This window comes from Papio anubis, chromosome 5 (assembly GCF_008728515.1).
Source record: "Papio anubis isolate 15944 chromosome 5, Panubis1.0, whole genome shotgun sequence".
NCBI classification, from domain to species: Eukaryota; Metazoa; Chordata; class Mammalia; order Primates; family Cercopithecidae; genus Papio; species Papio anubis.
This window is the reverse complement of record NC_044980.1, coordinates 74533835-74558857: the sequence shown is the minus strand read 5'-3', so window position 1 is coordinate 74558857 and position 25023 is coordinate 74533835. Positions and strand designations below refer to the sequence as shown.

General features: G+C 36.0%; 1 protein-coding gene across 11 annotated transcripts in view; it reads left to right on the top strand.

Annotated features, from left to right (window-relative positions):
- SSBP2 (single stranded DNA binding protein 2) overlaps positions 1-25023 on the top strand; it is a 324484-nt gene that overhangs the window by 96422 nt on the left and 203039 nt on the right. For all 11 annotated transcript variants that reach the window (XR_002522615.2, XM_003899887.4, XM_021939513.2 and 8 more), the window contains exon 2: positions 12539-12611. Coding sequence is in view for 10 of the 11 variants with exons in the window: in XM_003899887.4 (XP_003899936.1) it covers positions 12539-12611 (73 nt within the window). In the remaining variant the exon portion in view is untranslated. The remainder of the gene's footprint in view (positions 1-12538; positions 12612-25023) is intronic.

Sequence of the window (25023 nt, the reverse complement as noted above, 5' to 3'; positions counted from 1 at the left end):
TTTAGTAGAGACGGGGTTTCACCATATTGGCCAGGCTGGTCTTGAACTCCTGACCTTGTGATTCACCCACCTCAGCCTCCCAAAGTGTTGGGATTACAGGTGTGAGCCACTGCACCGGGGCAGAAGTTGTAATTTTCATAAGGTAAATTGGAAATAATTTTTTTGTTGTTGTTTTTGAGACAGAGTTTTGCTCTTGTTGCCCAAGCTGGAGTGTGGTGGCCCTATCTCAGCTCATTGCAATCTCTGCCTCCGAAGCGATTCTCCCAAGGATTCTTGATTCCTCCCAAGAATCAAGCGATTCTTCTGCCTCAGCCTCCCAAGTAGCTGGGATTACAGGCGTCTGCCACCACGCCCGGCTACTTTTTTGTCTTTTTAGTTGATACAGGGTTTCACCATGTTGGTCAGGCTGGTCTCAAACTCCTGACCTCAGGTGATTGACCCACCTCGGCCTCCCAAAGGGTTGGGATTAGAGGCATGAGCTACCGTACCTGGCCAGTTGGAAATAATTTTATTTGTTGGTATGGCAATGACATTTTCTCAGATTTTAAAATTCATGTATTAGGCAGAGAGAAATTACTTAAGTGCTTTTTGAATGAATATATCTAAGTTCTGTATTGTATTTGCATGCAGAATGAAATTAGACTGTCATCTCATACCACAGACAAAATTCAAACTCAAAATAGACTGAAGACTTAAACATAAGACTTGAAACCATAGAGCTACTAGAAGAAAACATAGGTGAAAAGCTTCATGACATTGCTTTTAGCAATAATTTCACGGATATGACCCCAAAAGCATAGCCAACAAAGTCAAAAGTAGGTAAATGGGATAATATCAAACTAAAAAGCTTCTGCAAAAGAAATAATCCCAGAGTGAAGAGACAACCTAGGGAATGGGGGAAAATACTTACAAACCTAACCTCTGATAAGGGGTTAATATCCAAAATATATAAAGGAACTCAGACAACTCAATAGCAAGAAAACAAATAACCCAGTTACCAAGTGGGCAAAGGACACGAATAGAAATTTCTCAAAACATACCAATGGCCAACAAGTATATGAAAAAATGCTCAGTGTCGCTAATTATCAGGGAAATGCAAATTAAAACCAAAATGAAGTATCACTTGACACCTGTTAGAATGGCTATAATAAAAAAAAAAGAGAGATAAGTGTTGTTGAGGATGTGGATAAAAGGGAACCATTGTACACTGTTGGTGGGAATATAAATTAGTACAGCCATGATGGAAAACAGTATGGAGGTTTCTCAAAAAATTAAGCATAGAACTACCATATGATCTCGCCATCCCACTCTATATATCCACAGGGAATAAAATCAGTATGTCTAAGAGATATCTGCATTCCCGTATTCATTGCCACATTAATCACAATAGACAAGATATGGAATCAACCTTAGTGTCCATCAACAGATGAAGGAAAACAGACTATATATACACAATTGAATACTATTCAACCTTTAACAGGAAGGAAATCCTGTCATTTAAAAAACAATTTTTTAAAATTTTACTTTAAGTTATAGGATACATGTGCAGAATGTGCTGATTTGTTACGTAGTATACATGTGCCACTGTGGTTTGCTGCACCTATCAACCTGTCATCTAGGTTTTAAGCCCCACGTTCATTAGGTATTTGTCCTAATGCTCTCCCTCCCCTGGTGCCCCAGCCCTCAACAGGCTCTGGTTTATGTTGTTCCCCTCCCTGTGTCCATGTGTTCTCATTGTTCAGCTCCCACTTATGACTGAGAACATGTGGTATTTGGGTTTTTTTTTCCTGTGTGTGTTTGCTGAGAATGATGGCTTCCAGCTTCATCCATGTGCCTACAGAGAACATGAATTCATTCTTTTTTATGACTGCATAGTATTCCATGGTGTATATGTGCCACATTTTCTTGACCCATTGATGGTCATTTGGGTTGGTTCCAAGTCTTTGCTATTGTAAATAGTGTTGCAATAAACATACATGTGCATATGTCTTTATAGTAGAATGATTTATAATTATTTGGGTATATACCCAGTAATGGGATTGCTGGGTCAAATGGTATTTCTGGTTCTAGGTCCTTGAGGAATTGCCACATTGTCTTCCACAATGGTTGAACTAATTTACATTCCCATCAACAGCGTAAAAGCATTCCTGTTTCTCCACAACCTCGCCAGCATCTATTGTTTCCTGATGTTTTAATAATTGCCATTCTGACTGGTGTGAAATGGTATATCATTGTGGTGATTTGCATTTCTATAATGATCAGTGATGATGAGCTTTTTCTCATATGTTTGTTGACCACATAAATGTCTTCTTTGAGAAGGGTCTGTTCATATACTTTGCCCACATTTTGATGGGGTTGTTTGGTTTTTTCCTTGTAAATTTGTTTAAGTTTCTTGTAGATTCTGGTAGACCTTTGTCAGATGGGTAGATTGCAAAAATTTTCTCCCTTTCTGTAGGTTGCCTGTTCACTCTGATGCTAGTTTCTTTTGCTGTGCAGAAGCTCTTTAGTTTAATTAGATCCCATTTGTCTATTTTGGCTTTTGTTGCCATTGCTTTTGGTGTTTTAGTCATGAAGTCTTTGTCTATGCCTGTGTCCTGAATGGTATTGCCTAGGTTTTCTTCTAGTGTTTTTATGGTTTGGGGTGTTACATTTAAGTATTTAATCCATCTTGAGTTAATTTTTGTGTAAGGTATAAGGAAGGGGTCCAGTTTCAGATTTCTACATATGGCTAGCCAGTTTTCCCAGCACCATTTATTAAATAGGGAATCCTTTCCCCATTTCTTGTTTTTGTCAGGTTTGTCAAAGATCAGATGGTTGTAGATGTGTGATGTTATTTCTGAGGTCTCTGTTCTGTTCCATTGGTCTATATATCTGTTTTGCTACCAGTACCATGCTGTTTTGGTTACTGTAGCCTTATAGTATAGTTTGAAGTCAGGTAGCATGATGCCTCCAGCTTTGTTCTTTTTGCTTAGCATTGTCTTGGTTATACAGGCTCTTTTTTGGTTCCTTATAAAATTTAAAGTAGTTTTTTTCTAGTTCTGTGAAGAAAGTCAATGGTAGCTTGATCGGAATAACATTGAATCTATACATTACTTAGGGCAGTATTGCTGTTTTCATGATAATGATTCTTCCTAGCCATAAGCATGGAATGTTTTTCCATTGTTTGTGTCCTCTCTTATTTCCTTGAATAGTGGTTTGTAGTTCTCCTTGAAGAGATCCTTCACATCCCTTGTAAGTTGTATTCCTAGGTATTTTATTCTCTTTGTAGCAATTGTGAATGGAAGTTCATTCATGATTTGGCTCTCTATTTGACTTTTGTTGGTGTATAAGAATGCTTGTGATGTTTGCACATTGATTTTGTATCCTGAGACTTTGCTGAAGTTACTTATCAGCTTAAGGATTTTTTGGGCTGAGACAGTGGAGTTTTCTAAATATGGAGTCATGTCATCTGCAAACAGAGACAATTTGACTTCCTGTCTTCCTATTTAAATACCCTTTATTTCTTTCTCTTGCCTGATTGCCCTGGCCAGAATGTCCAATAACATGTTGGATAGGAGTGGTGAGAGAGGGCGTCCTTGTCTTGTGCCAATTTTCAAAGGGTATGCCTCCAGCTTTTGCCCATTCAATGAGATATTGGCTATGGGTTTGTCATAAATCATTCTTATTATTTTGAAATATGTTCCATCAATACCTAGTTTATTGAGAGTTTTTAACATGAGGAGATGTTGAATTTTATCGAAGGCCTTTTCTGCATCTATTGAGATAATCGTGTGGCTTTTGTCATTGGTTCTGTTTATGTGATGGATTACGTTTATTGATTTGCGTTTATTGAACCAGCCTTGCATAACAGTGATGAAGCCGACTTGATCGTGGTGGATAAGATTTTTGATGTGCTGCTGGATTCAGTTTGCCAGTATTTTATTGAGGATTTTCGCATCAGTGTTCATTAGGGAAATCCTGTCATTTTGACAACATAGATGAACCTGGAGGACATTATGTTAAGTGAAATGAGTGAGGCAGAGAAAGACAAATACTGTATAATCTCACTTATACAGTCAGCCCTTAGTATCTGTGGGTTCTGCATTCAAGGATAAAAAATATTTGGAAAAAATCATACAACAATAAAAAATAGCACAACATAAAAAATAAAGTATAACTATTTAGCATTTACATTGTACTGGGTATTAGAGTAATCTAGAGATAATTTAACATGTACAGAAGAATATGTATAGGATATATGTAGACACTATGCCATTTTGTATCAGGGACTTGAGCATCTGTGGATTTTGGTATCTGTGAGGGTATTGGAGTCAATCCCTGTGGATACTGGGGGATGCTTGTATTTTTGATCCCAGGTTGGTTGAATCCAACCATGTGGAACCCACAGATAAGGAGGCTCGATTGTATGGAATCTAAAAACATTGAACCTATAGAAGCAGCATAGAATGGTGGTCATCGGCAGGCAGTAGGGAGGATTTGGGAGATGTATGTCTAAAATAACGAAAGTTCAGCTAGATATTAAGAATACATTCAAGAGATCTATTGTACAATGTGGTAATGTGGTGACTGTAGTTATTATTAATAACAATGTTTTGTATATTTGAAAGTTGCTGAGAGAGTAGATTTTAAGTGTTCTCACCACACACAGAAAAGATAAATATTTGAGGCAATGGATATGTTAATTAGCTTGATTTAGTCATTCCACAATATATAAATGTATCAAGACATCATGTTGTATATTACGAATATTTATATGACAAAACTTTATACAATTTTTATTTATCAAATTCAAAAATAAAGTTTTTGTTCTGTTGTCAAAATTTTATTTTAAATAGCTAAATCCTCCTTCCCTCCAAAAAACCTGACTAAAATTAAGTCAGAATTAATTGGGAAAATAATTTGCAGAAAATAAACTAGAGATTTAATATTTTTATATAGCTGAATACCTTCGATATTTGTTTAGAGTGCCACAAAGTTTAATCTTTTACTGGAGACATAAAGCTACCATTATGATGGTTGATTAGAGGACAGTACTATAATAAGAGTTGCCCTCAGGCCTTCTGAGGGAGGCACAGGGATATTTGGCCCAACTCCAAGTTGGCCATATTAGTTTCACTGCTTTACTTAGTTTTTTTGCCTCATTCATACTAGTTGGACTTCATCTGTTACTTCTTATTTTTATTGTTTCTGCCAGTAGCCGTGACTCTTACTTCCTTCTATGCTTTTTCTACATACATTGTATGTATTTGGGAGTTTTAAATTTTAACAATGAATTATGAGCATTTCTTAATATCATTAAACATTTAGCAAAAATATATTTCCCCATCACATGTATATATCATAATCTAATGGTTTATTTTTTCTCAGATATTTAGATTGCCAGTTTTTCACTGCTATAATTTTGCCCCAGGCATCATTATAAATTGTTTGGCGTTCTGAATCTTTATCGTAGTATTTTAGAATAAAAATTACTGGAAAATAAAAGGATGTAAAGGTTTAATATTTAATTTTTTATTGCTTATTTATTTCTTTCAAAATAGGAAATATAAGCTCAGGGGAAGTAATCAACAGAAGAAAAGTTACACGGTTAGAAAAGTCTCCCTCTTATTCCAGGCCCCCAGTCTCTAGGAAAAAAGGCCTGCAATAAAAGACACTGTTTGAACTCAGATGATTCCATGAGCGTGGGAAGCATGGGAGCGACTTGTTCCAGTGCTTGCATGTACAGAGAATATTTCTGTGATACAGATGAGAGCATACTATACAAACTGTTCTGCACTTAAAAAAAAAAGACTTATGACTTTTTCATTTTGCCATGGTATTTTTCTGAAAAGTTGCACCATTTACACTTCCACATTTCACCCTTATAGGCATTGAATGCTTTAATGTTTTTAAAGTCTTTGCTACATTCATTAGTGAAATTTTGAAATACTTTTTATGATTAGGGGTTGAACAGTTTTTTTTGGAGTTACTGGCCATGTGTAACCATTCTTCTTATTTGAATTTTCATTTTCTTACCTTGCTCATTATTTAAAAACTAAGATCTTCATAGGTCTTCATATTCTGACATGTCATTTTATTTGTGCTCTTTATATATTAAACATATTAGCCTTGACATAAGGCTATATGTTATGTCACAAATCTCACAAATCACCACTAAAGAACTTACTCATGTAACCAAACACTGTTCCCCAAAACCTCTTTATATATTAAACATATTAACCTTGACATAAGGCTATATGTTATGTCAAGGCTAATATGTTTAATGTATAAAGAAAATAGGATTACAGATCCTGTTTTCTCAGTCCTTTATTGCTTTTTAATTTTATTTAATTTTTGTAGGGACAGTCAACAGTTGAACACTTTTATCTATTTTTTAATTTTTATATATCTGGCTGGGCGTGATGGCTCACCCCTGTAATCCTAGCACTTTGGGAGGCTGAGGTGGGCGGATCACAAGGTCAAGAGATTGAGACCATCCTGGCCAACATGGTGAAACCCTGTCTCTACTAAAAATACAAAAATTAGCTGGGCGTGGTGGCACCTGTAGTCCCAGCTATTCGGGAGGCTGAGGCAGGAGAATCACTTGAACCTGGGAGGCAGAGATTGCAGTGAGCCAAGATCACGCCACTGCAATCTTGGCATAGCCTGGCAACAGAGCAAGACTCCATCTCAAAAAAAAAAAAAAAAAAAAAAAAAAAATTATGTATCTTTAATTTCCTTCTAATTGTATAATTTTTAAATCAAAAAAAACCCCTTTGTTAGAATCATGTGCAAAATAAAGAGTAAGTGGGGTCCTCCCACTCTTAAAAAATAGATTAGAAGATTAAACCGAAGACCTGTTCTAATCCAAATTACTATAGATATTGAATTCATGAAGCCTAGTTGAAGGAGATTTGACTGTCAGAACTGGAGACCGATACAATTCCAATTATGGAATTTTATCACTGTTGGTTGATGTTTCCGGTCTGCCTCCCACTGCAGTTGTGAGTACATGTGTGTGTAGTTGAGGGACAGTGAGTCTAGTGTCCATCACATGTGTAGGTGTTATCTAATGATCTCAGGCTTTGGCTCTTCTCTGTGTTCTTCTCATCTTAATCTCTACCTCTGTTCTTATTTTTAAAGTTTAGGCGCCTGTAGTGACCAAGGAGTAAAGAAGGTGCTGAGCTGTACCAGATATATTTTGTATTTCCTGCTTCGGCTCCCTCTCTAGAATTGTTGGTCATCATTTTGATAACTTGGTCATTGATATTCAGTTTAAAATTAGAATGAAATGAAGATAATTTGAAGATATATGATCCATGAATCATTGATAGGCTTTTTCATTAATCAATGTTTTTTAAAGAAAGACTGGTTCTACTTTTTGCAGCTGACTCTTACTGTATTTGTTAATTTGTTTCTATGTATTTAGATCACATTAGCTACTATGCTAAATAGCCACTCTGTATTTTAATAAAGTACTTAAATTTCTTAACGATCATAAAAAGGAAAATGTTAATTAGAAAGTATTACTGTTCAAATATTTGTATATTCAATATTTATCTTTAAATTTTCACTGTTGGGTAATCCAAATAAAATGTTGCCTTTTTCTTTTCTTTTCTTTCTTTCTTCCTTCCTTTCCTTCTCTTTCTTTCTTTCTTCCTTTTTCTTCTTTTCTTTCCTTTCTTTCCTTCCTTCCTTTCTCTCTCTCTCTCTTTTCTTTTCTTTCTTTCTTTCTTCCTTCCTTTCTTCCTTTCTTTCTTGACATAAGATCTGACTTTGTTGTTCATACTGGAGGACAATGATGTGATCATAGCTCACTGCAGCCTTCAACTCCTGCGCTCAGGTGATCCTCCTGCCTCAGCCTCCCAAATCAATGGGACTGCAGGTGTGAGCCATACAGGCTAATTTTAAAAATATATATAAATATATATATTTTTTGGAGATGGGGTTTTGCTGTGTTGCCCAGGCTGGTCTAAAACTCCAGGGCTCAAGCTATCCTCCTGCCTCAGCCTTCCACTTCTTGGGATTACTCCCAGGCATGAGCCACTATGCCCTGCTCAAAATGTTGCTTTCTTATGTTTGGTGATCTCACATTACTAGACATGGCACCAAGCTGTGATTTACCTGCATGGATGGACAATGTCACTCCCCTCTGCCGGAATCAATTGTTTTCAAACAGTATCTTTTATTACAGGGCTTTCCCCCCAGAACTTTCTGGACATTCTTATTTCTGGTGGATCAGTGTCCTTTTGTGGAGAGCTAATGGGTAATACATAATCTGAAGCTACAGCAAATATTATAGCTCCTGCTCTTGCTGTGACTCCCGGTGGTTCCTCCAGAGCAGGAAGGAGGAAAGAAAGGAGTGGCAAATGTGGGAGAGATAGTGCCTTAGAATCCAATACATGATTTGGTAATTGGCCAAAATTATAACAATTGTTATTACTTACTGTGCTTTCTAATCCTTTTGACAATACAAGCAAAGTATTATTCTTCCTATTTGACACATGAAAAAACTGACATTCAGAGAAATTGTGTTCCATTCAAGGTGAGCACGGGTACTATGAAAACAGATGGAGAAGGTGAATTTAACTTTGGATATGGTCAATTTAAGAGAGAAACATATTTTTAGAAACAAACTTGGCCAGGTCCAGTCGCTCATGCCTGTAATCCCAGCACTTTGGGAAGCCTAGGCAGGAGGATCTCTTGAGTTCAGGAGTTCGGGACCAGCCTTGGCAAAATAGCAAGACCCTGTCTTTACCAAAAAACATTAAAAATTAGTCAGATATGGTGGTGTGTGCCTGTAGTCTGAGCTACTCGAGAGGCTGAGGCAGGCAGGATGATGGCTCTGATCGCACCACTGCACTCCAGCCAGAATGATAGAGCAAGACCCCGTCTCAAAAAAAACAAAACAAAAAACACCAAACTTAAAACAGTAGTTTAGTTTGGAGAAGCAGGTTTGGAGCTTGGGACAGAGGATAGCACTACAGAGATAGGTTTGGAAAATCCTGTACACAGAGGTGATAATTAAAATATTGGAGATTGTTTCTATCCATCTGACAAAGGGCTAATATACAGAATCTACAAGGAACTTAAACAAATTTACAAGAAAAAAAAAACTCCATCAAAAAGTGGGTCCAGGATATGAACAGTTACTTCTCAAAAGAAGACATTTATGCAGCCAACAAACATGAAAAAAAGCTCATTGTCACTGCTTATTAGAGAAATGCAAATCAAAACCACAATGAGATACCATCTGATGCCAGTTGGAATGGCAATCATTAAAAAGTCAGGAAACAACAGATGCTGGAGAGGATGTGGAGAAATAGGAACGCTTTTACACTGTTGATGGGAGTGTAAATTAGTTCAACCATTGTGGAAGACAGTGTGGCGATTCCTCAAGGATCTGGAACTAGAAACACCATTTGACCCAGCAATCCCATTACTGAGTATATACCCAAAGGATTATGAATCATTCTAAATGACACATGCACACGTATGTTTATTGCAGCACTATTCACAAAAGCAAAGACTTGGAACCAACCCAAATGCCCATTAATGATAGACTGGATAAAGAAAATATGGCACATATACCCCCATGGCATTCTATGCAGCCACAAAAAAGGATGAGTTCATGTCCTTTGCAGTGACATGGATGAAGCTGGAAGCCATCATTCTCAGCAAACTAACACAGGAACAGAAAACCAAACACTGCATGTTCTCAAGTCATAAGTGTGAGTTGAGCAATGAGAACACATGGACACAGGGAGGGGAACATCACACACTGGGACCTGTCAGTGGGTGAGGCAGTAGGGGAGGGATAGCATTAGGAGAAATACCTAATGTAGATGAGGGGTTGATGAGTGCAGCAAACCACCATGGCACGTGTATACATACCTATGTAACAAACCTGAAAATTCTGCACATGTATCCCAGAACTTAAAGTATAATAAATAAATAATAAAAAAGAATGATACAATGAACTTTGGGGACTTGTGGGAAAGGGTGGGAGAAGGGTGAGTGATAAAAGACTACAAATTAGGTACAGTGTATACTGCTTGGGTGATGGGTGCACCAGAATCTCACAAATTACCACTAAAGAACTTACTCATGTAACCAAACACCACCCGTTCCCAAAAACCCTATGAAAATTAAAAAAAAAAAAAAATTAGAGATTGCTGATCATGTATTATGGAGTCATCATGGCAGTAGACTTAATTAGTTGTTCACCCATGCATTGCTCCCTGACACCCTTTTTGGAGCATAGATTCTTATGACCTGAGAACCATTAATTTTGTTCAAAGGAGATTGCAGAACATGAATATATGAGGTAGCATTATAGATAGGTTTTCTCAGCCCGATCCTACTTCATCACCCTGTTGGTAACAATGAGCTGCCACAGCAGATTCTAATAGTAGTAGGATGGGCTCACACCCTTGGAAGATACTTCAGAATCTCCAGTTGAAACCCTGACCTCCAATTATTCTCAGTCCCTTCTAATACATTTTTTAGAATCACTATTTTAGATTTACAGAGGGAGAAAGTGGGGACTATCACTTTTGATTTTACTTGTAAAGAGGTAAGCTTTTTGTTTCTTAGGTACTAAAGAAAACTTAGAAGAACTGTATTATCCCCATTAATATGAAAAAGAAGACGTTACAAGGAGGTAACTCACTTAACTTAAAGAATGGGGTTTACTGAAAGGACACAGCCTTGACTGTTCTGAGGTCTGTTCTCTCCATAACAGGTTCTCACCATAACATGGTGCCCCTGCTTTATTCACTCTCTGCCTCTCACTTTCAAATTCCCCAAGCTTGGTGGACCAGCTTTATTGTTCAGCCTTTTACTTAGGTGGGGATTTCTTTCCTATGCTAACCATTGGTTTGGCTCTAGGCCCAAGGTTTTAAAAGCCACATGGAGTTACCTGAGTCTGTTTTTTTTCAGGCAGTGGGGCAGGACTGCCACTGGCAGGCAATTTTGAGGTTCCACAGCCTATCCAAGAAGATTTTACAAATATTATCCTTTTCCAAGGTACAATTTGCCATCATGGGCACTGAATCATGCGGTAGAGTTGAGAGTCACTAGTGGGGGGAGAAAGGTATGGGGTATGTGTTTGAAGAATATGTGATAAGAATCACCAGCAGGATTGTTTGTTTGAAACTACAGGTATATTCCAATTTCTCGTATCCCTTATGATATACTTTGGGTGATAAGCCACACTTCCACAGGGAGATACTGCTACTGAAGGGAGCACGCTATAAGGCTTATTGTGTTAGGGTAGGAAAAGCAGTTGAGAAGCACTGATGTAGGACGTGTCATTCAATTTGAATATGTTAGGAGATGTTTCTAAATTACATTCATCCTCACGGTCAATAACTTACTTTCTGTGAGTAACTTTAATAGGTCTACTCTCTCAAGGTGCTTAGTAGCTACAATATTTGGCAATTTTGGAATGGGGAAAGAATTAAATGGACAGAGCAACTGAATGTGTACAAGCTTTCTCTTTTCATGACAGATGCATTATATGTTTTCATGAAAATAAAGAAAATACTCATTTTTGTAAATGCAATCAATCTTTAAAAGTCGAAAATCTGCTTGGCAAGACAAGTGGTACAACTATAACCACAGAATTGTGGTTATTGTTACATTGTATTGTTTACTGTAAACCTGGTTCAATATTGGTAAATATAGTGTAGCAGAAACTGAACTGTTGTGAGCTATCTGGGCATTGGGCCAAGATATCATTAAAAATACTGCCTCAGACTAATTTGGGTTTATGAATAATATTTTGTTAACAGCTCAACTGAAATTGAGCCACATGGTGTAGCTTGAAAATTCTGAATCCACAAGATAATGAGAGTAGTTTGTGTATACAACGCATTCAATATTCTATATTTGAGTGATAAATTTATACATAATTTTGTTAACCTTTAAACTGTAAGCTCCCATATGCTTAATATGATCTGATATCTTTAAAGTTTACATAATGCTGTAGTTTGCTGTGAATCTGAATGCCTTGTAAACTAAAGTATTATTGGTTTAACAATCAAATCTAAAGAATAAGGAGAAGTTGCTGAGCAAATATTAAAATGGATATTCAGCACAGTTTTGGCATATGTTTCTACAAACAGCTAGAGTTTACATTAACATTCACCAAAAAGATTGAAGGACATAAAGTGTTGGGAAAGTTCACTAACTTAATTCATTTCTTTTACTAATGAAAGGTTATTATGCCTTCAAATGGAATTTAGAGATTATTAATAGTAGATATAGCAGTGGGAATGAGCTTATGATAAGTGAGATGATTCAAGAAAAAAATCTCTATATATTTCTTGCCAAGAAAAAATACATTTGTCTTTTTCTTCATGTGCTACTTTTAATTACTTTAAGTTCTTTCTGAACATACATGTATTATTAATAATTCCTATTGAAATAGCATAGGAAGGGTTTATTTTTGGTCACTGTTAGTGTGTAAGATATTTCAGCAATGGAAAGATGTGCATTATTTAAAGAATGAATTTTAATATGCTTCTTCTCAATAAATGTTTTATTTGTTTTCCAGGTTAGCACTCTACGTATATGAATATCTGCTCCATGTAGGAGCTCAGAAATCAGCTCAAACATTTTTATCAGAGGTATGTTTTATAGATTTTCTGTATTGCATTTTGATCTTATATAAATGAATGGAAAACATACTATAACGATTATTTGAAGAAAGTTTGTTATGTATTATATAGTGAATTCTTAGTTATCAGTATACATAGTATAGTTTTTATAGATTATGTATAAGCATTTTTATCCCCATGCCACTTCTGTGCCACTCAATTTTCTAGTCACCTTTCCAGCCGTTTTCTCCTTTTAGAAATGGAAAGTAATATTAGTATGGCAACAATAATCAAGAAAGCAAATTTTAAAAATTTGCTCTAAAAAATTTGTGAGTTATAAGCCCTCCACCATATCTCTCATTCTAACAATATAGTAATTTTGGAAAATGTGGATTTTGTTTTTATTTTGTATGGATGACCGCTGATTGATTTTAGTTAGAAAACATTTTGATAACCTTATTTCAAGTTCTTCCCTTTCTCTTCTCCACCTTCACTTTCTTTCTTTTTTTTAAATTTCAACTTTTATTTTAGATAAGGAGGTACATGTGCAGGTTTGTTACATGGGCATGTTACGTGATGCCGAGGTTTAGGGTATAGATACTGTCACCAGGTAGTAAGCATAGCAGCCAATAGGTTGTTTTTCCATTCATGCTCCCCTCCCTCCCTCTCACCTCTAGTAGTCCGTAGTGTCTAGTGTTCCCCTGTTTATGTCCATGTGTGCTCAGTGTTTAGCTCCCACTTATAAGTGAGAATGTGCAGTATTTGGTTTTCTGTTCCTGTGTTAGTTTGTTTAGTATTATGGCCTCCAGCTTGATCCATCTTGCCTAAAAGATATGATTTCATTCTTTTTTAGGCTGTGTATTATTCCATGGTGTATATGTACCCCATCTTCATCTAATCCACCACTGATAGGCACCTAGGTTGACTGGAATTTGACCTTTCTTACAGTGATCCTTATTTGTCTCCTATGTGTATGAGGATGATGAGGATTTTATTGAGCTCTGTTATGTGCCAGGCATACAATGTGCCAAGGTATTTTACATATATTATCTCTAATTCTTATAAGAAATTTGCAAAGCAGGTAATATTATTTCTGTTTTACTGATGAGGACAGCAAGGCTCAGAGTGTTTTTATAACTGGCTAATGGTCACAAAGCTTAGTGAGTTATGGAACTAGAATTCAGACTTAGGTCTATGTTAATCCCAATGCTTTTGGTTTTTCCTCTATATCTGTGCTGTCCAATATGGTAAACACTAGCCATATATAGATTTTTGAGCACTTGAAATGTGATCCAATTAAGAAGTGCTATATGTGTGAAGTACAGTATTTTAAAGACAGTGTGAACAAAAGAATATAAAATATCATTAATAGTTTTAAAATTTTGGTCATACATTGAAGTGATAGTATTTTGCCTATATTAGGTAAAATAAAACATATTACTAAAATTAATTTTAACTTTTCTTTAAATATGGCTATTAAAAGTTTTAAATTGGATAACACATTATATGCCTGTATCAAAATACCTTATGTACCCCATAAATATATATACTGCTATGTACCCATGAAAATTAAAAATTAAAAAATTTTTAGCTGGGCGTGGTGGCTCATGCCTCCCAGCACTTTGGGAGGCCAAGACGGGTGGATCACAAGGTCAGGAGATCGACACCATCCTGGCTAACACGGTGAAACCCCGTCTCCATTAAAAATACAAAAAGTTAGCCAGGCGTGGTAGCGGGCGCCTGTAGTCCCAGCTACTCGGGAGGCTGAAGCAGGAGAATGGTGGGAACCCGGGAGACGGAGCTTGCAGTGAGCCGAGATAGCGCCACTGCACTCCAGCCTGGGCGACAGAGCAAGACTGCGTCTCAAAAAAAAAAAAAAAAAATTTAAATTATACATATCGTTCTTATTTGTGGCCCACGTTTCTATTTCTATTGGACGGTGCTGCTTGAAATCATACTACCTCTGGTGAGCTCGCCAGTTTGGTCCCCAGCACATCGAGAGCACAACAGACAACTCATTGCCAGTAGTTCGCTGCCTGAGGTATAGCCTTCTTGAGATCCAGCTGCTACTCGAAGTAAACAAATGCACACAACCCCTACTCTTATTTTTAATTAACTGGTATATGTGAACTGGTAGGGCTTATTTGCAGATAAGGAATTTTAGAGGTTTGGTCAGAACATGTAAGAACTCAGTTGTTTTACTATAGAAGGAATATATGCAGTATAATAAAAATTTGATTTCAAAAGTTTATTCAAATCAAAACAAACACTTGGTGTATCTATGTTTCATTAAATCATTAATTAGAAGACTAAGGACTATGACCTTTCTAACTTGTAAACACTGGTATTATAGAAGACGTGATTGAGATTGCAAGAAGGATGTCTTTTTGTATTCTTAACCACTGTCAACTTACAGTGTTTTAAAAGAACCTATAGTGTACTCTGGAAATTTAAAATTTTTGTTTTCATGCAGTAGAAACTTAATGAAAAGATTCCTCAATGATCTCCTTCCTTGTATCAAGGACCATTTTGAACTAGCCCAATTCACTTAATCCTCGAGGGTTCCCAAAGCTATATTTTCTTACCAACATTGTAAGATATTAGATACTGTGATTATTAAACCTCATCAAAAAAGAAAAATGTTGCTAACTTATTCAAGGAAGTTCAAGTATTTAGATTCAAATGGATTATGTGAATTGAGCAAATCACTAGATACTAGACTCCTAGGGTTTGAGCTCAGTGAAAAATGTATATACAGAATTTCTAGGACTGTTTGGTGGAAATAAAATTAGAATTTCAGAAGAGATTCACACATATTGACAAGTATTTATCGTTATTTCATTTTCTCTGGCTGCAGTTTGAATCCAAAAACTGAGGATTTCTCTTAATTATTAGTCTAACTCACTTTCACAAGATGCGTCAAACTGAAAACAAACTATTATCACCAAGAAGACACATTATTTCTTGACTTTGGAGATGAGTGTATGTGATTTTCAGAACTATTCTTCCCTATCTAGGTTGCCAAACTCTGAATGGTGCTGTAAAAATGCATTGTCAACACCTAAATAACCAATGTAGGGGAATAGCTAAATTAATTGAGCTGTTAAGTTTTCTATAATGTAAAATAATAAGTTAGATCTATTTGGACTTACGTAGGTAGACTTCTAAAACATTGTCTAGTAAAAGAAGAAAGCCGAAGTATGCCATGTATCTGGAAACCCTAGAACATAAAGTAATACTATATATTTTTGTGGGTATATATTTACGAATGTATAGTAAACATTCTGAAAGAATATACATGTCAGACTAGTTGTTTCTGGGAGTGGGGATATTAAAGGGTTCAAAGGGATTTTATCCTTAGTTACAGAATTCTTTTAAACAAGGAATACATATATTATTTGTGCAGTTATTTAAAAATAAAAATAAAGAAGAGAAAATCCTTTCTCTTAAATTATCTGAGCTTAAAAGATGGAAGCCTGGAGATAGATTTGTGATAAGCCATTGCTGAGTACATCCTAAGGGTTCTTGATAATTTCAGTTGGTTAAATTACAATAGTTTGCTATTTCCTCCCTCACATTTTACGTTCCACAGTATCCAGCTGCTTGGGTTTCCCTGTATACCTTAGGGCTTCTGTCATCTGGGCTTTACTCAGTGGCATATTCCCTCTACCTAAACTCTCCTCCCCTCTCCACCTTAGAAATAGCTTTTCCTAGAAAGGTTTTCCTGGGGTTTCAACTAAGGTGATATTACAATCCACAGGCAACTGTACATGAAGACCTTTGCATCCATGCCAGAAAGTTGGACTTTATCTTTGGCAAAAGGGAGCCTTCGAAGGTTTTCAAGTTAAAAAAAAAAAAAATATATATATATATATATATGTGACATCATTAGGTTGTACTCTGGTGTCTTGGTTCCCTTTCCCCCTAACCATGGATGGTAAAAAAGGAGAATATAATATTTTAGAGCTCTGTACCCTGTTGAGGGTTGCTTCCTCTCTGATTTTCTCTTGGATCAGGTGGAAAATTTAAGGCTGCTTATTTGAATGACTTCTTAACTAGTCTGAGTAGTAAAAAAACAATCTTACCTAAACCCTCCCTAGTCTACCCCCAGGTTTTTACCTAAATCAAAATAGTCCCATTGGAACGTAAAATAGGGAGGCCTACTTATTTGAGTTGATTATTATAATAAAAAGGAAATGATTGAAATGGCACCAATTGTTATCAATTATTATAACGTTATCCAATGTTCTCACCCTGGTTCAAGGCAAAGTAGACTACTTCTTCCAAATTTGACGTTCTCCCTCTGAATGGATGAGGCTAAGAATGACCGTGATGTTAATGAGTTCTTCTGAATCAGGTTTTACTGTGCTGGGTCACTTCTTTCATTAGTATGGGCTTGTTCTTTTGGGTGAAGTTGCGAGAAGGCCAACTAGAACTCCAGGCATTATCTGAACAAGCAAGATGTGTATCTCAGCTGCCCAATCTTGATTTTCTAAAAATGCCCTTGTCCTGGGCTATCAGAAATTGGACTGCTCTTGATAGCTTTTGTTATCAGTCAGAAGAGTGGGGCACATTATTGTTAACTCAGTCATTTTTTTTCTTAATTGAAAGAAAAAATGGACTAACAATAGAAATAACAACATTTCTCTAACTAGGTTGTGCCAGCTAGCTCAGTGTTACCTCTGATTCATGATAGATTTTTAAACCACTACCTGAGTCTAAAATGTAGTTTATGTGACTTTTCATTTTTTTTACTCCCAAGGGGGAAAAACTGAATATTATTTAGAAATATTCTCAATACAAAGCCCTTCCTCTGCTCTATCTTTGTTATTCTTCAACATTTAATAATTACAAACAGAATGCTAAGGAATCTTCTTTCCAATTCTACATTAACTTTTGTTACTTTAGGTTCATTAGAAGCTATCCTTTTTCTGGTAATATCATTTTGTTATACAAAGATAATGGCTGCTCTTCCTTGAAGTTTTGCATGGTATTCATGTCTCAGAATAAGGCTCAATCTCCTTAACAAATGAAATTAAGAATTAGAGTTTTGTAACAATTCTAGATATTTTCCCGTTCTTAAAATTTTTGCATTATTACTAGCCCTTATTTGTCCTAAGTTAGCCAACAAGTTAGCCTGAAATATAAGTTTAAACACATCTAAGGGATTCCTTTTTCAGATTTTATTAGGATTGCTAAATTATTGAGCATCATAGACTCCAAAACTGTTCTGTTTGTCTTTTATGTATAGGAAGAGAGAAAAGATTAATTAGTATTTCCTAACCGGTCACTTGAACTTTAATTTTGAGGCAGTATAGTATAGGAGGTAAAAGCAATTGCTTTGGTCCAGACATCCTGGGTTTAAATTATGTTCTACATCTTATTTACTTTCTCAGTTTCCTAGTTATAAGATAATGGTAATTTTGACAATACTTTAGTTATGCTGTGGTTCAAATGAGTTAGTATATGTAAATTGCTTATAATAGTGCCTGACATATAGTAAATACTCAAAAGTGTCATTTTAAAAAATCTTGACCAACTTTTTTCTATCTTGTATAGTTTCTTATTTAAAAAGAATAGAGGCATAAATATATGCCTGATGTGTATATGTGTGTTCCAAGTGTCTGTCACTTGGATGGCCTATAATCCTACTGTTTGGTGTTACCCTTTCTATAAAAATGGCTCCAGCTCTAATTCCTAATATTGTAGGTTGTCGTGAGTCTTCCCCAGTATCTGTGAGACTTTATTGGGTGCTTAGGGTTCTTGTGCTGTAGTTTCTTGCTCCTGTTGAGTGATTATAGCCCCACTCTGGTTCTCCCTCTTACGGTCTATCCCTTTTATATGCCTGAAGTTTTCTTTTTTTCTCATGGTTTCAGAGGTCCACTAATTCGTTGCTCTTTTGTATGAAAGATTCTCATGTAAGGTTGAGGGATAACCAAAAAGATTAAGCATTGTACAGTATAGGCACCAACATTAACTTGAATACTAGACATAAGTTACCTTAAATTCTTTGGTCTCATTGCCACAGGGAATTTTTCACTAGCTGTTTTCCTCAGCATGCCTTTGCCTTCTATCTTGTTGACTTCTCATAACCTGTCTCATTTTTTCCTTTTCTGAATCCTTCCAGACCCCTGAGCTTCTTCGCAAGAGACCATTAGCAACTTCCTAAATTCTTGTTACATAGAAAGTGAACTATTTGTTTTCCTCTCTGCATTCTTCCTTTCGCACCATTCCTAGTGGCCTCTGTCTTTCTGTATCAAAAAATAAAAACAAAAGTAGAAAGGATCCATTAAGAAGTTTTCCCAATAAGAGGTGGTCCTCTTTAGGAATACTTCTTTCATTCTTCTAAGATAAAGTAGCACTGTTCAGTAAAACTTTCTGTGATTATGGAAATGGTCTCTAATCTTTGCTGTCAAATAAGGTAGTCACTAATTATGTGTGACTATTGAGAACTTTAAACATGGCTAGTGCAACTGAGGAACATTCAGTTAACTTAATTTTAAACTGAAGTAGCCACATGTGACTACTGGGTATCATGTTGAATAGCACAGTTTTAGATTATGTGCTTCAGAGTATAGTCACCTTTTTTTTTTTTCCTGTTAAACATCTATTGCCTTTAATTTTTTGAATTAAAATGTAAAAATTTGGGCTGGGCATGGTGGCTCACGCCTGTAATCCCAGCACTTTGGAAGGCTGAGGTGGGCAAATTACCTGAGGTCAGGGGTTCGAGACCAGCCTGGCCAACATGGTGAAACCCCGTCTCTACTAAAAATACGAAAATTAGCTGGGTGTGGTGGTGGGCTCCTGGAATCCCAGCTACTCAGGAGGCTGAGACAGGAGAATCGCTTGAGCCCAGGAAGTGGAGGTTGCAGTGAGCCCAGATCGTGCCACTGCATTCCAGCCTGGATGACGAGAAACTCTGTCTAAAAAAAAAAAAGGAAAGGAAAAATTTTTACTTCAATTTCAATATTTTTTACATGTAGTTTAGTGTATAGATACACTCATGCTTCTATATATGAGAGATTTTAGAAAATTGGTGGGAACAGTAGGTTATATCTAAATTAGAAGTCTCAGGAATTTAGTCTAGAAACAAACTTACACATAGGTATACAGGTTATTTTCTTAACACAGGAATTGGTTTTATTGTTTTGTAGTATTAAAAGTTATTATTTGGATATTTGTTTAAATTAAAAATTATGAAAGGATTTATGGGTACTGTGAAAAGTTTGGAGCCCATAACCTTCAAAGCTGCTGCTGCATTGTTGGAGATACTGTGGAAGTGGTTCTGGATCTGCTGAAGAGGTCCCACATTGACAAGACTAGAACCCCTAAAAAGATACTGCTGACATCCAGAATTGTGCTACCCTGGCTTCACTTTTGGAGCCAGAGGCAGGAAGCTTCTCTTTTTCCTGTTTTTTGATCTCCTGCTAGTGTCTCATAATGGCAGAACTTAACAGGAAGCCAAATGGCAAGGAGGCTAGGAAATGTGATTTTCAGAGTCCCAGCCCCAAGTATAGAACGGAGTATAGAAGGGTGGGTGTAGGGCTGAGAGATAGAGGTAAATGACCAGTATACCTTGCCAGAAGCAAGTAAGTATGAAAAATTAAGCAAATGTGTGTGTGTATACCTGTATACATTTATGTATATATATCTTTTTTTTTCTTTCTTGTACAAATGTTAGCTTATACACCATTTTGTGCTTTAATTTTTGTTTCACTTGTTAGATTTTGGAAATTGTGTTATATTGGTTCATGAAATGTCATAATTCTCTTTTTATGATTGTAGCATATTTCATTCTATGAAATGTGCCATGATATAGTTCACCAGCCCTGTACTGATGGACATTTAGGTGTTTCCAGTCTCTTTCAATTAAAACAGTGCTTCAATGAAAATTGTTATATATATGTAAAATTTTGCACATGTGACCATCAGATAGTATATATTTCATAATTAAACCATAAGACATCTTTTTCCTATTGATAGACCTTTTGCTCATGATTCAGTGTTTGGTTTTACGTTTATGAAGAAATGCTGAAAATGTTAGATCATATGATAAAAACAGCGTATTCATAGACAAGGCCATCAAATGCAGAATATGGCATTAGGAATGGGCCTTGAGATTTACATGAAAGTTACAGGAGAATACAGCCCCTAGCTGGTCAAATGACAGAAGGAAGTGAGGTAGATAATTAAGCAGCAAAAAGCCTTAGGACTTGGCAGATACATATTGATGTTGGGATAATGGAAGAAGAAAACACAGAATAAAGAGAAAATGTTATTGGCAAAGATGCCACCCAAAAACCTAAATAGGCCTGAAGCCCATGAAACTCAGTACAACAGAAAATGCCTCTTCAGAAACAGCAGAAAATTTGTTTTTAACATGACTGCTGACATTTAGGAATATTTTCTGGCCATTCCTTAACACCACCCATCATTAATTCATATTTGCTAAAAAACAAAATTAAACTACATATAATTTAAAATGAAAGTCCTCCTTTTCCCTGTTACAGATAATAGTTGTAGGCTTGATGTGATTTTTAAAAATGGATACACACCTACAAGCACACATATGTATGTATACATACTTTTTTTTTCCAAGCAGAAAGGTTTTATGCTATATATAATGTTCTCCAACCTTCCAAATTTCCATCTTGAAAAACCAGTAGAGCATGATTCTCTTTCCAGGTAGCTGTATTTCATTCTTTTTAATGATAGCACACTGTTTCTAATTTTCATTTTTTTCTAACAATGCTACAGCGAATGTGGTTTAGTTTTCTACAGGTCAGGATTCTATTTCGACTCTTCTTGAGCACCATTTTATGCTTTCTATAAGCAAGTAGTATCTAGAATAGTGATCCATTTGGACTTAGCAATATTCACTGTGTAAACATAGACCGTCTCTTCTGTGGACCTACCTAAAACACAGCTTTGAGTGTGGTTCATTCAATAACTATAAAAGAGTGGATTTTATGTTAACTTCAGTATGATGGACCGAAGTTTTACCTGCTTCTGGCACAGACTTGCAATTTGAGGACAGGAGGATGAATACTATGTAGTAAAAAATATTGTGAGCATAAAATGATGACCTATGTGATGCTTTTTTAGTTTCTCTGAGGAATAATAAGATGTAAAACTATTTAAAACACAAATGTATTACCTCAGGCTTCTTCTCATAAAAGACCATATCAAATATAAGCCATATAGGTAGTTTCCTATAGTCCTTTATCTCCCAAGATAGCTGGAAATGGACTGTGGAAGTTGTGGAAGTGCGTGAGGGGAAGCTGCTTAGTAAGGATGAGGGGCAGTGGGTCTCATAGACTGTGAATCTAATCCTGCCTGCAGCACACCCTAGCATTGAAACCTAGTCATACCATTTTCACTCCTCCATAAGTCATATCACGTTCTTCTTTTAACTGAGTATAGTAAAATCTGTTTATTTCACAGCCATATTATGTAAAGTCAAGATGAACTGAGGTGAAACATAAGGACAGTACCTTGAAAAATTTGCTGGTCATATGATTATGATGGTTCTAGTGATTAGGAATATTAGTGTGTTTGGGTACATCGGTGAGGGTTTATTCTTATGTTCTTTCAAGAAGATACCAACTAGTGAAAAAGTGGTAAGAGAAAAGTGATAGAAGGATGAGACATAGGTTTTTGGCTAAATTATAATTTTAGCAGGACATCAGAGTTTTGTTTCTCATAAATCTCATTAAGTACTATTTCTTATTTTTTATGAACCAAGGTAATATAAAATGTTGATGAACTGAAATTATCAGATAAATGGTGGCATAGATATACAAATTATTTGTGTTACCATTTAGGATAATTAAAATTAGGATCTGGCTTACATTTATATGATATGTTCTGGTTTATTGTTCATAGGTAGTTTTTCTAACTTCAAGTTCATTAATTCTTGGAATTTTTCCTTTTAGTGCTTCAAAATGGCTATTACATTATTATCATTATTATTATTACCTTTTTTTTTTTTTTTTTTAAGACAGAGTCTTACTCTGTCGCCCAGGCTGGAGTGCCATGGTGCTATCTCAGCTCAAGGCAATCTCCGCCTCCCGGGTTCAAGTGATTCTTCTGCCTCCGCCTCCTGAGTAGCTGGGACTACAGGCACACACCACCATGCCTGGCTAATTTTTGTATTTTTAGTAGATGCGGGGTTTCACCATGTTGGCCAGGCTGATCTCGAACTCCTGACCTCAAGTGATCCACCCACCTTAGCCTCCCAAAGTGCTGGGATTACAGGTATGAGCTACCGTCCTGGCCACATTTCTAATCTTCAAAAAATTTCTCTTTATTTTTTGAGAACAAATTACTTGTTTTACTTCAAGGTTCCCATTTATTTATACTTTATGTACTTAAGAACTCTAAAAATCCAACCAATTTCAGTGATTTTAATGGCACTTAACTTTTTTCATCTTTTTATTAAAGAGGATTTTTGGTTGTTTCTATATTTAGGACCACTTTCCGAGTTCCTGTTTTAAAACTTCTTTAAAAAGTCCTTTTGGGATAAGAATTCCTAACTTCTTACATAGTAGATGATGGAAAGAATTCCTTGCATTTTTTTGAAATCTGTAATTACAGTTGTTCATTTCTTAGTAGTATTAAGGGCCTCTGGGCATATTTTACTGATTGGGGTCTTGTTACATAATTTTTATTATTTAAGCTAAAAAAAAAAACTAAGGCATATACTTATATACAGAGGTTTTTTTTTGAGGTCTTTCTGGATCTCCTTATTTAAGGTTGTAATTCCACTTCATTGTTTTCCTGCTCTTTTTATCCCCCTTCTCTGCTTAGTTTTCCTTCACTGCATTTGTCATCTTCTCATATAAACACAATTTACTTTTTTGTTTGTTTCTTTGTTCATGGTCTATCTTCCTTACTAAGGTGTAATCTCCCTGAAGGAAGGGATTTCTGTCTTTTGTGTTTACTGCTATCCAGTGCTTAGAAAAGGCACTGTATGAATACTTAACCAGACACTCATCCAAAAGTATTTAGTCAGAACTTTTACTTTTTTAGAGATGTTGATCTTGTTTTAAATTTTTATTATAGTAAACTCTAACTTAGCTGAAATGGAAACAATTAGAAAGTTAATGTCAGCGTCTTTTAGAAACTCTTATTTTATGAGAGACCCATGTCGTCTTCTGCCTACACCCTCAAATCAGGAATGTATTTAAAAACTCAACCCTTAAGATATAATTTGAAGTCAACATATTAAGCCTAATCTCTTGCAAGTTTCTGGGTGAGTGGTGATAACTGATGTTCCTATTTAATAATGGTGGTTTTGATGTGCGTTAAGATCCTGAAATACCTTCTGATTCAATAAAAGAAACAGAAAGAAAGAAAAGAAAAACCTCAAAATTGAGTTATCTTCATTATGGGATTTTAATGGTGATCTGAATTTGGTATACATGATAACTCAGTGTAACAGGACACTAATTCTGAAATGACTTTAAATAGAAGCTTAATTTTCTGTTTAAATGATTCATTTTTACTTTTTCCATTTATACTAGGAGCATAGACAATTGTTCCTTAGTTGCAACTCTGATTGTTCCTTTTTCCTAGTTATATGTATGGTTTCCAGCAAGATGAAAACTATTCTGATTAGTAAGTTAAAATTGTTTGGCACAACCCTAAATACTTTGAATATTTTTATATGGAATATCACTGGAATTTTGTGGGTGCTGTGACAATCATGATGTAATGAAGTTTTACAGGAATACCCTCCTAGGTAAAAGAAAAAAAAATTAGTACCTCACAGTTACCAGGCACTTCCTGCATGTCAGTTGCTCTTTCTTCCCACTCCCCACGCCCCCACCCCTCACCGCCCCAAGACGGAATTTTGCTCTGTCAGGCTGGAATACAGTGGTGCAATCTTGGCTCACTGCAACCTCCGCCTACTGGGTTCAAGTGATTCTCCCGCCTCAGACTCCGGAGTAGCTGGGCCACTGAGCCCGGCCTGTCAGTTACTCTTTTAAGTGATTTTCATGTACTAACCAGTTTTTTCCTCACAACAACCTTGTGATATACGTGACTATTACTAACCATATTTTATAGATGAGGAAACTGAGGCACAGAAGACTTAGGTAACTCTCCCAACTTCACACAGCTAGTATGTTAGAAAGTTAAAGTTTATGCCCATGTCCCATTCTGCTTAAAATGAAGATGTTTTTATTATTTTATGAGAGGGCATTTGAAGTGATGTATCAATCAGAATACAGCCACACCAATTAAAAGCATACTGAGAATTTCAACAGGGAATGTAATATATGGAAATAGCTAAACAGATTTAAAAGAAAGCAACAACAGCACACAGAAGTTACATAAAATCAATAATTGCAATGAGCAATCACTAGGGCTGAGGCACCAAAAGGAAGAGCTTGCGGTTATCAAAAAAATGGGAGGAGAAACCTCAGAGAGCTGAATCTTA